At 39.0% G+C, this 16108-nt stretch overlaps 1 protein-coding gene across 2 annotated transcripts in view; it reads right to left on the bottom strand.

Moving 5' to 3' along the window:
- Enthd1 (ENTH domain containing 1) overlaps positions 1-16108 on the bottom strand; it is a 104191-nt gene that overhangs the window by 70963 nt on the left and 17120 nt on the right. For both annotated transcript variants that reach the window (XM_013511604.1, XM_005379305.1), the window contains exon 3: positions 10548-10790. In XM_013511604.1, coding sequence (XP_013367058.1) covers positions 10548-10790 — 243 coding nt within the window. The remainder of the gene's footprint in view (positions 1-10547; positions 10791-16108) is intronic.

Here is a 16108-nt window from a genome sequence, read left to right on the forward strand (position 1 = left end):
TACTATGCAAACGCTTTAACACTGAGCTGCACTCCCAGACAGAGACAGTTTTATAAAAGTTAAAACTAATAAAAAATTTTCATGACAACAATCTTACATGGAAGCAGATATAACTAAAAGTTAAAGAAAGAAAGAGAGAAAAAGAGAAAGGAAGGAAGGAAGGAAGCAAGGAAGGAAGCAAGCACGTAGGCAGGCAGGCAGACAGACAGAAAGAGAACCAGCCAGCCAGCCTAGGACATTCTTTCTCTCCCAAAGTGATAATGATGAGTTGACAGGAGCCTGAGATTTCTCATCCAAATCTACATGTCTGGAGAAATAAAAACTGAATAGACAATGCTTTTTCTTATGGCTGAGAAGAGGAGGAAATAACTAAAGAAAAAAATTAAGTTCAACAGTGTGTGTAAGAAGACACAAGCCCTTCAATGGCAGGGCAAGCCAGTTTCACATTGAATTAAGCAATGATCTGAAGCTCCAGGCTACTGCCTCCACTCACTGGAACAGGATACAGAAGGATACATATCTCAACCAGGACTCCATACAAGAGACTCAAGAAACACAGCAAAGTCAAAGTGTTCTAAAGATTTGTACATGGACTTAGCTGAGATCTCCTATTCCTCCTTGTTGTAAAAAGTGGCTAAAATAAGAAGTAGCCCACAAACTACTTGATTTTTAAAAAAAAGTGGTCTCAGATGAGATAGGTTAAGAAAAAAAAAAACAAACAAAAAACCCAACCTACTCAGTGTATCCAAGAAAATTAGTAAAGGTTTATTGTGCTGTAATATATTAGCCCCTCTACTTATTATAACAATTCTATAGTAGGGACGATAGTATCCCCGTTTTACAGAAATGAAATTGCAACACATGGGTTTAAGTGACATGTCCAAGATCATACAAGTAGTCAGGATTTAAATCCAAGCCGTATAGCTGTAGAACCTGAGCTTATAACCACTGTCCTCAAGAATGAGTAAGATGTAATCAAATGACCTGGCAGCTAAACATTCCAGCAGAAAAAAGGGAAAAGAGAAGGACAAAGCAAGAAAAAGGGAGAAAAGGTGACATTCAAATAAAGATCCCAAGCACAGAAGAAAACAGAGCTCAAAAAACAACAGGGAAACTCTTCACAATGTGGTATTTAATGACTTTTCAAGTTATTTTAAGTTACATCCTTTCAGAAAATTCATTTTATAATCATTGCTATTTATAACAATATAAGGCTGAGCATCTTAAAAAGTGTTTCTTGTCCTCATATTTCCTCCTTTTATTTAGGAAGTACTTTCCATATCTCCTATTTTTCTTTTCAGCCATCTCTTTTTCATTGGTTTAAGGATTTTTTAATATTTTCTGGATTCTAATCCTTTGTCAGTTATATGTGTTGACAAATTCTCTCTTCAGTCTTGTGATTTTTCACTTTTTTTTATATGATGTTTTCTGATCTTGAAATCTACAAAAAAAATCTACTAAAAAAACTAATCAAAAGAGATGGTACTGGCATAAAACCAGACACATAAACCAGAAACAGAACACAGTCCAGAAATAAATCCATATACTTTACAGTCAACAAAAGTACCAAGAACACACAGTGGGGAAACGACAGTCTCTTCCATAAATGGTGCGGGGACAAGTGGATTCACATGCAGAAGAATAAAATTGGACTCTATTTCATTCCACATGCAAAAGTCAACTCAAAATTAACTAAAGACTAGAAAACCTAGGGGAAAAACTTCTTGGCATTGATCTGGGAAAACATTTAGTAAGACCTCAAAACCAGGGCGAAAAAACCACCTAAATTTAGTAAGTTGTATTAGTTTGCTATTGTTGCTATAAGAAATTACCAAAAACTTAGTGGCTTAAAACACCACCCATTTAATATCTCACGGTTCTATTGAAGTAGGAAGTCCAGGCATATTGACTGAGGTCTCAGGTTCTGAGCCTCACAAGGCCAAAGTCAAGGTGTCAGCCATGTTGGGTTTTTATCTGAAGACTGGGAAAGAATCCACTCCACAGTGGTCCAGGCCACTGGCACAACTGAGCTCCTTGCAGTTGCAGGGCTGAGTTACCATTGCCTTGCTTGCTGGCAGCCAGCGTCCACTGTCAGCTCTTGTATTCCTTATCCTTCCATTTTCAAGCCAGTAATGATGCACCAAATCCTTGTCACATGTGGAATCTCTCACTTCCTCTCCTACTACTACTTGGCAAAACACTGATTTTAAGGGCTCAAGTGGTTAGATTAGTTTCACCTAGTCTCTTTTATGTCAGATAATATAATAATCATGGAAGTGATCATTCACCATATTCACAGGTTCTACCTACATTCAAAGGGAAGGGGATTAAATTAAGTCACTAAGGCTTCCCCCAGAATTATGGCTGCCACAGCAGTCAAACGTGTAAAAACTTTTTTTTTTTTTTGATAGTTTGCACTTTTACAGGGCTAGGGGTATAGTTCAATGGTAGAGTGCTTGCCTAGTAGGCATGAGGCCCTGGGATCATTCCCCAACAAAAAAGATTTTCAGTTTGTACTTTTTCTGTTATGTTTGAAAAAATCTTTCCTTATCCCAATGTAAAAAAAGACATTCTCTTAAATTTTCTTTTAAATACATTCAAGTTTTGCTTTTAAGTTCTTAATTCATCTGGAATTTGTGTGTGTGGGGGGTAGAAACCTAATTTGTTTTTTTCAATATGATGAAATGATTTTCCAGGATTAAATACTGAGCAATTCATCTTTTCTACCAATCCAAGATGCTCTCTGTCATTTACTTAGATTCTGTAGTTGTGTAGGTCTTTTTTTCTAGGTGCTATGAGTTGTTTCACTGGTCCATGTATTAATGATTCTGCATCAATATCACATTGATTACCATATATTTATGTAGTCTTAATATTAGAGGAAGTCAAGACCTCCACCTTATTGGTCTTCAGAAATGTTCTGGCTATTCTTAACCTTTTGATTCTTCTAAATAAATTTTCTTATCAACCCATCAAATTCAATTTTAAAATGCTTTTGGCTTTGGATTTTGATTGTAATTGTACTGAATCAGTAGTTCCCAACTAGGGGCAATTTTGGTCCCCAGGGGATGTCTGCAGACACTTGTTAGCCTCACAACAGGAAAGGATGTGTGCTAATAGCATCCAGAGCATAGAGGTCATAGTTTTTATAATAGTCACTGCCTCTCAGAAAGGGGCCTATCTCTATGCTCAGAGAAGCTCAGTCATAATTGTGGTTTTTGTCAATCAAGGAGCAATTATCCTTCAGTTCATCTCTTCCTTCAAACATCAAAAGCATCCAAACAAAAGCCACCCAAGCTATGTACCAGAATTAAAACTTGGGGGGAACATCCAAGAATAGACAAAAACAAGTGGCGATGTGTATATAAAACCTTTTTCAAAGTTCCTCTTTTCCTTTGCAAATTTACCACAAAGAGGCTAGGCACAGCTGTTTCACCACTAGATTCTAAAGCTTAGAAATCAGATTTCAAGCAATGCGTTCAATTTTACATTTCACTAAAACTAAACAAAATAGAAACATCTTTAAATTCATTTTGATGGAAATTTACCTGTAAGATAGCATCACTTGCCTCTATTTTCTCTAACTCAAATTTTGGAGTCATTTTCAATTTCTCCCTTTCTTTTCCAATACATCACCCACTACCCTCTGCCTCTCTACATGCTATGGTATCTTTAAACATTACTGTTTCCTCATTTCTATGGCCATAGAACAGGGTCTGGATGCTGAATTGAAAGATCTGTCTCCTACAAGGCTTCCCTTCAATTTGTGTCTCCTTCATTTCTACACAAAGCAGTAAGAGTTATCTTCCACAAACAGCTGTTTTCACTAATAAGAAAGCTAAGTTCTGTGACTAAGCTAAACATTCCTTCTGTTCTTTAAGAGCCATGATGGTTCCCAGTAGCTAGTTGTATCAAAATGAAATTTCCAAACACTGTTTATTATTTCCTTTATGAATTGTTCTACAAACACTCAACTATTTGCCCACATTTTTTATTCTATTCCAGCTAGTCAAACAATTGCATATTACCATGCTTAATCTATTTTTATTTGTATTCTTTCCCACTATGATAGGGACTCTTTGTTGTCTCCTATTTTATTTTCTCCTTCTTTCTTAACAATATAATATTTAACTTTCATTTGTGCACACAGATACCCAGTGTAAAGATGTCATCTCAGCCTCCCTTGCAGCTAGGAGTGTGCGTGTGGCTAAGTGCTAAACAATATGTAAACCAAAATCTTATGTGCCAGTAGACGATTTTCCCACAGAGGGTAGGAATGGAGTGGGATGATTCAAGTGAGCTGCATTTATTGTGCATTTTTTCTATTACTATTAGATTCTCATAAGGAGCTCACAACCTAGATCTTTCACATGCACAGTTCACAGTAGGGTTCTCACTCTAAGAATCTAAGGCCACAGCTGATCAGAGAGGAGGTGGAGCTCAAGTGGTGATGCAAATATAGTTGTAGCACTGGCTTCACTAGCCTGTTGGCCCACAGCTGACCTCCCACTGTGCAGTCCAATTTCCAATAGGCCATGGGCTGGTACTGGTCAGTGGCTCCAGAGTCGGGAACCTCAACTATAAGCAACTTAATAACTGCCCTTAAAGGGAAGAGACACTCATGTTCAACCTCTCTTACGCTTTCCTAGTGGCTGAAATGATGTGATGGCTAGAGCCCAAGTAGCTACAAACCAACAAGTGGAGGTGAATTATGAAGCGAAAATTAAATGCTGAGTTTGGTACAGTAACAAAACGGACAGACCCCTGGAGCCCCTGACATGGTAGTGTCTTATCAGTGCTGGAATACCTACTCTGGATTTTTTAGAAGAAAGAAATGAATTCTTACTATGTTTAAGCTGTTAGGATTTTGTGGCTTCTACTACTGTCCCTCATGGACACATCTATTTTTTTTCTTTTAAGACAGGGTCTTGCTATGTAGTTCAAGCTGGCCTTAAACTCACTTATTTACCCCAGGCTGGCCTTGAACTCATGATGATCCTTCTGCCTCAGCCTCCTGAATACTGGGATTACAGGGGTGTGCCGCCACACTCAACTGGACGTATCTATTTCTAACTGATGTACTGATCTCTGAGTTTTCACTTGCTATTCCTCCTGTCCTACTAGGAAAGCTCCTTCCAACGGATTTTCTCCTTTCTTCCACCTCCTCAAGCTGTCGGTTTGTTTTCTTTCTTTAAAACACCTACGAATACCTACATATGATTTTTTCCAGTACTGGGAATCGAACTCATGACCTTGTGCTTGCCAGGCAGGCACTGTGCCACTGAGCTAAATCCCCAACCCCAAATACCACCCAATGCTTAGCACTGCTAAGTTTATGTAACTCAGTTACTCTTTTTTGAACACAAACACACATATAAACAGTGGATAAGCGAAACAAAAATTACAGATTTGTAAACAAATTTAAAATAGCTTTTACATACAAACATTCACTATGTACTACTTAAATGCTATTGTTCAACCATACCATCACTGACCAAAATGTTCTTGCAACAGTTTTTTGTGAAACAGACTTAAAAGCATGTTATACATCTTACAATATAACCTCTAAGGGAGCAGAAATACACTCGATTTGCTTACCATGTCTAGAATAGTGTCTGGCAGATAGTAAGTAGTACTCAATATGTATTTGTGGTATTAAGTAAATTGTAATAAAACCTTGTGATTTTTATCAAAAGTAGTCAGAAGTCATTCAGTGTTGGCACATACCTGTAATCCCAGCACTTGGGAAGCTGAGGCAGGAGGACTGCTGTCAGTTTGAGGCCAGCCTGGGCTACAAAGAGAGCTTTACAGCTAGCCTGAACTGCATAATGAAACCCTGTCTCAAGAAGACAGACAGACAGACAGACAGACACACACACACACACACACACACACACACACACAGTCATTCAGAAACAACTTTGAGATTCCATCTAACCCTCGTCAGAATAGTTATCATCAAAAAAACAAACAAACAAATGAATAAATAAGGGGAAAGGAATGAGGTAAAATACATTTTGGTGGGAATGTAGACCAGTACAACCAGTACAGAAATCAGTATGGAGATTCCTCAAAAAACTGAAAATAGAAATTCCATTTGATCCAGTTATGTTTCTCTTGGGTATATTTCCAAAGGAATTAATGACATCATACTATAATGATATAAGCATACCCATGTTTATAGCAGCAGCACATTTCACAAAAGCTACACTCTGGAAACAGCCTACATGCCTGTCAACAGAGGAATGGATAAAGAAAATGTGGTGTATATATATATACAATGGAATATTATTCGGCCAAAATAAAAATAAAATCATGTTATTTGTAGGAAAATGGATCTTGAGACTATCATACTAAACAAAATAAGCCAGAGTTAGAAAGTTAAATATCACGTGTTTTCTCTTATATGAAATAATGAAAATATAAATAAATTCATTAATAAAATAAAGGAGATGGTAGGAAGCTAAAAGATACTCTTAGAGACAGGAAAGGGAATTGGAGGGGGTAGAAGAAAAGGAGAGAGGGGTAAAGGAATTGAAAGTGATCAATATGTTATATACATGCACAATTTCCCAAAATGAACATCACATTCTGTATTATGCACGTACTAATAAAAATTTTTTTAAAAAGATACTCCCACTTAAAAAAAGTAATTTAGAGCTCAGGCTAGTGAATAAGATGTGTCACAAGCTGGGGAAAATATTTTTGGATGAAAAAGCTCCATGATCTCTGATGATAAAGCAATAAACTAGTTTCATCTATGACTCATAAAAACAGCTCAGAGATGAGTTACTTCTCAATGGATTTAGGGCTCATTTCCTAAGCTTACAATGAATGCCCTGTGCTACGTCTGTCCCACTCAGGGCAGGTGCCCTCTGTTCCCTCTCCTGCTGAACAACTGCCCCCTCACTGCACCAATGTCTGCTTAAACAGTCATTTCTTCCAAAACGCCTCCCTTGCTACTCGCTGTAAAATAAAGCCATCCCTGTTGCTCTTGTCCCTGACCTTGCTTTCTCCTTTTGTTGGACTTATTCATATCTGACATGTTTTACATCTTTGTATTTCGTATTTGTATACCTATTTGGTTAATATCTATCTCTGTCACTAAATGTTAGTTCTGCAAAGAAAGTAACTTTACTTCCCCCACTGCTGAGACTCCACACCACCTCTGTATAGTCAAATTTCAGATAACAAATCATGTGTTTACAGTGAGAGAGGAGAAGATGGGTCAAGAAATGGAAAGAAGGTCAATAAAAGTAACAGAGAAATAGCAAAAGGGATGAAGAAATGCTAGATGAGTTATAATGTTATTTTACTCAGTATTATAGTTGATACATTGTGTCAATTTGAGAAGTCTACAAGCTTAACTAAGTAACTCAGCAGTTCTACATGTGGGGGTATAGAGGACATACCCTTATTGCTCTAGGATGATGTTCATTGTATCAACTTGAGAAGTTTAGAAGTTTAACTAAGTGATTCATCAGGGAGCCAGGATCCTCACTTTGTCTTTTTTTTTTTTTAAGACAGGGTCTCGCTATGCAGTTCAGGCTGGCCTTGAGCTCACTTTGTGGCCCAGGCTGGTCTTGAACTCGCAAGGACCCTCCTGCCTCAGCTTCCCAAATGCTGGGATTATAGACGTGCGGCACCACGCCCAGCACAGGATCCTCACTTTGTAAACATCTTCATCCTGTGCAAGAGGAGGGCATGGAGATGGTGTGAGCGCTACACGCACCCTGGGATGGGCTAGTCTGCTTACAATATAAGGGAGGAAAAGAGGCTTGTTTCCCTCTTCTTGCTTTGGCTGTCTTCTGCCACCTTGAACTCTTGCCCCTGTGCCATGCCAACCTGCTTTGGAGCCAGCTGAATACAGACTGAAACCTCCACAAACTGTGAGGTAAATAAACCTTTCCATACTTAAATTTGGGTGTCAGGTATTTTGTCTCAACAATAAGAGAAAAGTAACCAAGACACTTGGTTTTTAGTATTAATCTGAATTCTCAAGGATTTCATGAGAAATTTTCTGAATGTGTAATTGTTTCTTTTAGAGACTTATTTCAAAAGAAATGGGTCCCTAAAAGTAGAGACTCCAGTAATTGTAGAAGCATTCAGGTATGTTTACTATTACAATTACAATGGCCACCTCTTTTAATGTCTTACAAGTACAAAGTGAATGAACATTTAAGAATTCTTGACCAAGTCAGAGTACCTGCATGATTTTTAGCATGCCTGGCTTGGGCTGGTGTTAATACAAATATTTTAAAATTTCCACACTTAACTGATATTTGCCATTCTTACTGAATACCTGTAGCTCTTTTATTCCCCACCCCACTCCAGTACTATAGGGGGAACTCAGGGCCTTGTGCATACTAGGTGAGAGCCCTACCTCTGAGCTATATTCCCAGCCCTTTATCTTTTAAGACAGGGTCTTAGCTAAGTTTCCCAGGCTAGCTCTGAGCTTGCAATCACCCTGGCTCAATCTCCTGAATAGCTAGAATTATGGGCATGTATCTCTTTGTGTGGAGGACCACCTGTGTGACTCTCCTTGAAAGAGGAGCAACTGTCTCCATTTTAACTGAGCCTGACCTATTTCCATGTACTGGCATGTACAGAGCTGGCTAGGACCCTTCGCTTATCCCTTCAACTGGCTTTAAGCACTGCACATCAGTCCAGCCCAGGTGCTGATGGTAGTCTTTGAAGACAGTGGGCAGTGTTTCTCTGGCTCTGTCCCCCACCCGCCTTCCCTTGGATGAGGCAGGATGTTGAGCCAGTGCTCCACGCTGTCGGCTGGGATGGAGCCTTGAGATACAGGCTATGACTTCTTGAGGTTTGAGAGCTTACACATCAGAGCTGAAGCACTGACCCCAAAACATTAGATAGTATCTCAACTGTGTTACGCAGACTGCTTTTTCTGCACATCCTTCTCCCTGCATTTGCAGAGGTGATTTCAGGCCTCCTGCCTAGCCCGGCTCAGGGCACTCGCCTGCTTCCCGCGGTTCTCACAGTCACTCATCCTCCAGCCGCTCCCTTCTTCATGAACGAGTAAAACCCACGTTAGGCCTTGGGTCGAAGCCTTTGTTCCAGATAGCCATCGTCATGGCTAGACCTAGGACCCCTTGGCTCCCCATAACTACCAATATGCCTTAGTGTTTTTATTTTTGCCATGGATTGCACTGGAAGTGGTAGATTAGAATTAACTCACTAGAATTCCAAAAACTTTTCATGGCATTACAAATGTAAACTTCCTGGGCCATGAGGAGGACTAGGAAGGGCTGTCTATACTTTGCTCAGCTCTTTTAGGTTCTTGTTTAACAGATACTTAGTCTGCTTGGGGTGCTAACACCAAAGAACCACAGAATGGCTGATGGATAAACAACAAAAATTTATTTTTTATAGTTCTGGAGGCTGGAAGTCTGATATCAGGCACCAGCATGGTCAGATTCCGGTGAGGGCCCTCTTAGGGGCTACAGACTACTCAACTTTCACTGTACCTTCTTACGGCAGAAACAAAACAGGAGAAAGCTCTCTGGGGTCTCTTTCATAAGGGCACTAACCTCATTCATAAGGGTTCCACCCCTATGACTTAATCATCTCTAAATACTATCACATGGGAGATCAGGGCTTCAACACATGAACTCTAGGATGACACAAACACTCAGTCCATAACATTAGACATAGGAAATAAAGGTGGGCTGGGCGTGGTGGCGCATGCCTGTAATCCCAGCACTCGGGAGGCTGAGGCAGGAGGATCATTGTGAGTTCGAGACCAACCTGGGCTGCAAGGTGAGCTCAAGGCAGCCTGAACTGCATAGCAAGACCCTGTCTCAAAGATCCCCCCCTCTAAAAAAAAAAGGAAATAAAGGTAGGAAGCAACTTCTCACACCACTTGTTGTGCCCTTCACTTACGGCACCAAGTTTCAAGGGATATTTCAAGTTATCCCATTCAAGGGATATTTAAGTCATATTTCATGTTTTTGCTTCCTCAAATTGTTCATTCCTTATGTACAACTTATTAATAGGATTTATGCTAGAGAAGTCAGGGCAAAATGACACTAATGTTTTACCAAATCTGGTTGAAAAATCATTTCATGTTCCTGTTGGTTTCTATTATAACCTTATAAATAAATACCCTTTTTAAAAGTTTAGGGAATTCAGATTTAAAGTTTTAGGCAAAGAAAAAGGTATAAAGTATTGTCCTGGAACAATTTTAGAATTTTGAGACACATTTAAGAAAATTTCGATTTCCTGATTTGTAGGATCAAATAGTGCCCATGTACATATAAATAGATGCCTGCACTCAGGAAACTGTACTCTTTCACATGCCACTTATAAGTAAAATATTAATTCCATCCTGAAAATAGTCATAAAATTTTCTACTGAATATTATTCTTTGTTCTCTACAGGATGAAGTCTAATCTACTAGTAATACTAATGTGGTACTAATAATTTGATCCTAAAATCTAACATGTTATATTTTACGTGTTCTTAAATGTGTTAAGTGTTCTTAAATGATACTTATTGTGTTTTAGGCCAGAGTACATTTTACACACCTTTATTACGTAGCCGGGCAACCTTAAGAAGCTTATATTTCTTCTCTGAAGCAGGAATTTCTGGTGTGGGGTCAGAAGCACACGCTGTTGGTGAGTTACCAGTACTAGGTATTCTTTTGGGAAACGTCATGGAGTAGGAGGTACGCCGTCTAGTCCGACATGCCACTTCCCTCTCTTTATACAGCAGCTGTTCATCCATCAGCAACGTTATAACTTGCTTCGACTTTTCCCGGATATAATAACCTGAAAAAGATGAATTTTCTTAGAAAAGGAAATATTGGCCAAGTCTATAACTTATTCTTAAAATATTAAGAAGAGGTAAAAATGTGATCAAAGTGAAAAAACTTAAGGCAGATAAAAAACTGGATGCAAACATATTCCTTTTCATATACTTTAAGAATAAATCATTAATATATGATCGGGAAGAAGAAGACAGTTTTGCAAAGACAAGAGCAGTGAGCCAAGCAGCTGCAGAACTACCGCATTCACTTGTCCAGGGAAGCCTCCCACTGATAGCGACCGCCTCCCACACGCCCTGAACACAGACTTGGGCCTCCGACTCACCTAGGCCCTGCTTTCGGACGCTCACAGCACTTTACACTTGCCTTCTATAGCACTTCCATAGTCTGCAATTGTGCACTGGAGAAAAAAGAACTTCTCCATTAGACTGTAACTTCCATGAATGACAAAACTACATCTGTCTGAGAGACACAAAAAGTTTGCAAAATAAATGACTGTACCGAGGAAATACTTCCCAAATGCCAGGGAGGAAACTTTGTGAGTTTATGATGGAACATCACATAAAGAGATTTGGAAATATGGTAAATTTCCTGGGCACTGAGATACATCACTAGGAAAGACACATACAGTAACAGCGTCAGAAAAACATATATTAGCCTTCAAATAATACTTATAAAAACATCTTACTATTCCTGTTTCTATTCCTGACCCACTGCTCTACCAAAATTTACTCTTTCAGTATTCTTTTCTCAGTGAATGTTATCTCCACTCTACATTAGAAATATGAAAATATACTGCCCTGATTCGGTTTTCTAAGTCTAATGATTATGTCCACTAAGTATCTTCTAAATCCATTCTCTCCCTCTCTACCTCCCTTAGTAAAGACCATGAAGACCCTTTATTGCCTGGGGAGGCTGTTATTTACTTATCTTTAATCTCTCTTCGCATCTACCCTCCACAGTGCCTTCAAGGGGAATGGGTGAAGCTAGGAACGGGGGGCAAAATATCAAAAATATCTGATCAAGTTTAAAAACCTGAAGTCAAACTGACAGTAAATTCATGCTTCAAAATACTACTCTGCTCTGCTTCAAGCACACAGCAGTAATAGACAACAGCAGTCTCAAAAATAAAATGAAAACCTCCATGAAGCAGAAATGAGAAATGAGAAAGCACTAAGCGGGAGTGAAGCCTTGGGGCTCCTGGGGCCTTGACCTAGCAACCAAGAGTTTAGCTCCTCAGATGTTAGGGAACCAGAACCTGTTTTACTCTTTGATGCTAGGGGGCTCTGAAACAAAGCTGGGGATAAAAGAAGGTGGCGGGGGTGGGGGGGAGCAGCTGTTTCCTAGACTATAACTTATTTGTAGTTGTGGGTCTAGAAGCAGAAGAACGCTCATATGGCATTAAGACCTGAGCTAAACTAAGGCACCTGCTTGCTCAGTCCTTAGGTCTGTGACACTCTTGACACTCTAGTTTTACTGCACGACATGGGCCCTGTGCCACCCTTATAAGACCTGTACTGGAGGCTGGAAGGTGGGCTGGGTAGAACTGAAAATCTAATCTAAAGGAAAAAGTGACCATGGGCAGCTGTGGGAAGAACACTCAAAATAAGCCTGAAATTTCAACTCCACAATACAGTTGTTAAAAAATATATAATGCTAAGCAAGACAGCCAATGAAATCAATCAACACAAATTAACTGCAAATGAAATTAATGTTTCTGTAAGATCTATAGTATCAATATCGCTCAGATTTTAAAATCATCTGAAAAGATTTTTAAATAATTAAATGATTAAGAGAAATTAATATAGGACTCATACCTACAATAAGAAATATGAAATTATGAAAAAAGCAAAGGTGGGCAGAAATGAAATAAGAATAGTTGGATGTTATAGGACCTGATTAGAAATCCTAGGTATGAAAACTCTAGTCACTGAAATTAAAAAACAAAATATTCTCTATATACAAGATAAACTCCATACTCCAATAGCTGAAGAGAGAATTGATAGCTTCAGGATAGTACTAAGGACTTCTTCCAAAATACAGCACAAAGAGGTACTAAGATTAAAAAGATTATTTAAAAGTCATGAAAGACAACTACAGACCCCAACAGTCATCTAAAAGTTTCAAAAGAAATTAAGGTGATAGCCAAGAAAATAATATTCAGAGAGATAAATATTGAGAATTTTACAGGAAATAACTTAATCCTCACATCAAAAATTATAGTCAAAGGTCCAACAAGAGAAATCAATCTACACCTAGATACACTGTAGAAAAGTAGGAGAACATTTAGCAAAAAGAGAAAATTAAAAGCTACCAATCCCTTCTTTGGGCCTACAAGAGGACTCATACCATTCAGCCAGCCAAACAATTGAATATTGTTTATTCAATAAACAAGCACCTATTCATTACCTCTGCCAAAGCAAGTGAAAACAAAAACAGAACAAAACAAAAACCCCAGAGTCTAATAAAGGAATCTCAGTCCCCCTGTCAGCCCAGTGAAGGAGATGCTTGTACACCAGCGATCACAGTGACAGTGTGAGAAAGACCACAGTGGTGGAGTTCCTACTTAGCTCTCCAGGAGAGACAGAAGGCCTTCCTGGCAAATCCCGGCTATGAGATTTATTGTAAAATGAATGTATTTCCAGGAAGTCAAATAAAAGTTAGTTAACCCTGACTGGTGACTTGCTATGTACCTGACTGTCATATCCCTAATCCTCACCGTTAATAAGTCCATTTTACAAAAGAGAACAGTAAAGTTTAAGGCGACGATAAAACTCTCCCAGAGCCGTAAAGTTAATATTTTGGCAAACACAGACTGGTTCTAAAAAGGATAAAACATGACCCTGATTTCTTTGACTGACCTTAGTATATAATTATATGCTATGTTACTGGACGAAAAACTTAAAGAGAGAATAATTCTGTTGACACAGCACTAGAAATGCGAAACTGGCTGCTCTCCCTTTTTTGTTTACTGTACTCTGTCATCCATGTGAGTACAACAAATAGAGTACTGCGGGAAAGCCAGCCAGCTGGGCAGTCACATTTAAGTTTAAATAAATTCATGCTTGGCTTCTTGCTAACATGATTATCAATTTGACTAGATTTGTTGAAAAGGAACACAAAGCTATCTAAAAGATTCAACCATTTCTGAAACAGAAGAGAAAGACCCAGGCTCCCCTGCAGATACTTTTACTTTTCTCCCACGGCTGCCCTGAAGGCCTTCCAGCCAATCTGGGTACCTTGGGAGATATTTGCTTTGCCTTTGGCAAGCTTCCGACCTGGACCTGTCCCAGACGACTTTACCCTGCAGCCTCTCCGGATGACTACGCCCCTCTGTTGCTTTCTCAATTACATTAGCAGGCATCTCTCCCATCCATAACCAGAAAGTTTGACACTGAGTGTACACTAGCCCATCTTTTTTCCTTCATAAGCAACCTCCCCAAACTCTTCCTGGACTCAGTCCATGCACTGTTCCCTGTATGCTGCAACTTTAGTTCAATAAAGCCTCTTTTGGGTGACATATTTTTGTCCGTTCATGATTACTGTCTCAGGTAGAGCATGCTGAGCTGGTATGCTAAGAGCTAGTGACACCAAAGACTGAGAATGATCAGCTGCTAAAAAGCAGCCAGCAGCTGGGGCTGACAACACCGAACGTGGTTAGCATCCGGAGAATAATGGAGAGCAATGAAGAACTGCTGGGAGCCTCTATCTCTGGTGGCCCAAAGACATACCAAGGCCTGCCAGTAGCTGCGAGCCCCAAGTAGCAAGGAAGGCTACTACACTAAGAGAGCTGATAGCCACTGGCATTCAAAGCCCAGCGCTGTTCATATTAAAAATGCTACACCCTGCCAAGTTGTGATTTTTATATGAATTGAGCAAGAACCCTCAGCCAGCTGGCAACATCTTAGAAATCGATACCCTTCCCTTCTGAAGGCCCCGCGGAAGACATGGACTACTGTGATGGACACTGGCAGGCTGAAGAACCAAATCATGTCTGCTTTCTCTCTTACAGGTGGCTAAGAATCCATGTGATCTAGTGAAACCTTACATAAAAATATTTTGTTTACACATACAATAACATAAGCACAAGCTTACCATCAGCTAAAATAAAAAGTGGTACCTCAGTTTACAAACTTAATTTGTTTGATGATTTTGGGAAAGATGGCCATGGTCGTGTTTGTCACCAAGTGCAGAGTTTGTGAATGGAAGCAAACTTTCGCCTAATGCTTTTACAGAAGCACTCACAAACTGAGGTATTACTGAATTTATTAAAGGAAACTATTTGTTCATTAAAAATATTCATTATGGTTAATTACATTTGCTCACTTAAATTATAAACGAACTCAGAAGGTTTGTGTTAATCCTCCACCAAGCCTACCTACATTGCGTTTATTAATCTACTACCCACATATTAGGTAGGTTGTCTGATGAGAGAATTTTGGCTAGTACTATCTGAGAGAAATAGAAAAAAAAGTAGGTCTGATCCACATTGAAGCTGCTTTTTTTTCCTATGGTGCTTAGCCACTACATCATACTGACCAGAACTGTCTGCCTCACGCTACTCCAAATCTAGTTAGTTCCTTCTGCAAAAGTAATGATGCCCTCAAGTTTTATTTGACTTTATAGCCTTGACATGACTAATCAACATAGAATTTAATTATTCTACAATTTAAAATATTTAATTTTTCTTGAATTTATTCTTTCTCGATTGGTTCTATTCTATTCATTACAATTGCCTTGAAAAGAAAAAATCACAATCATTCCTTTTCCTCCTACCCATCCAAGGTTTCCTCTTTCATCTAAGCCTTTTCAGGAGCCAAATACCTTGTGTTTTTTATTTCCTTCTGTAAGAATCCAAACTCAAATCCTCCAAAACAGATTTTAATAACTTATAACCTAATAAAAATATAAATGTATTATGTCTTCCTGAAAATTTACCTTTTACATTTTAATTTGTAGCTCTTTTTTTGTCTTTTTTTGGAGACAAGGTCTCATTATGCAGTTCAGGCTGGCCTTAAGCTCACTTTGTAGCTCAGGCTGGTCTCTAACTCCCCAGGATTCTCCTGCCTCAGCCTTCTGAGTGCTGGGATTACAGGCATTTACCACCATGCCCAGCTTAATTTATAGCTCTTAACAATACTGCTAAAAGGCTTAGTTCTTAGTTCAAAATATTCAAACTTTGGTGAGCAAAAAATGTAGCTGATGAGTATGTATGGGCCATCTCTGAGTTTTGGAAGACACAACAGAGAAGCAGCATATACATTGAACCAGACATAAATATAATTATGAAGCATCTAACTCCTTAAATTAGGTGACTGTAAT

This window comes from Chinchilla lanigera, unplaced genomic scaffold (assembly GCF_000276665.1).
Source record: "Chinchilla lanigera isolate Chin_1 unplaced genomic scaffold, ChiLan1.0 scaffold00012, whole genome shotgun sequence".
Lineage (NCBI taxonomy): Eukaryota > Metazoa > Chordata > Mammalia > Rodentia > Chinchillidae > Chinchilla > Chinchilla lanigera.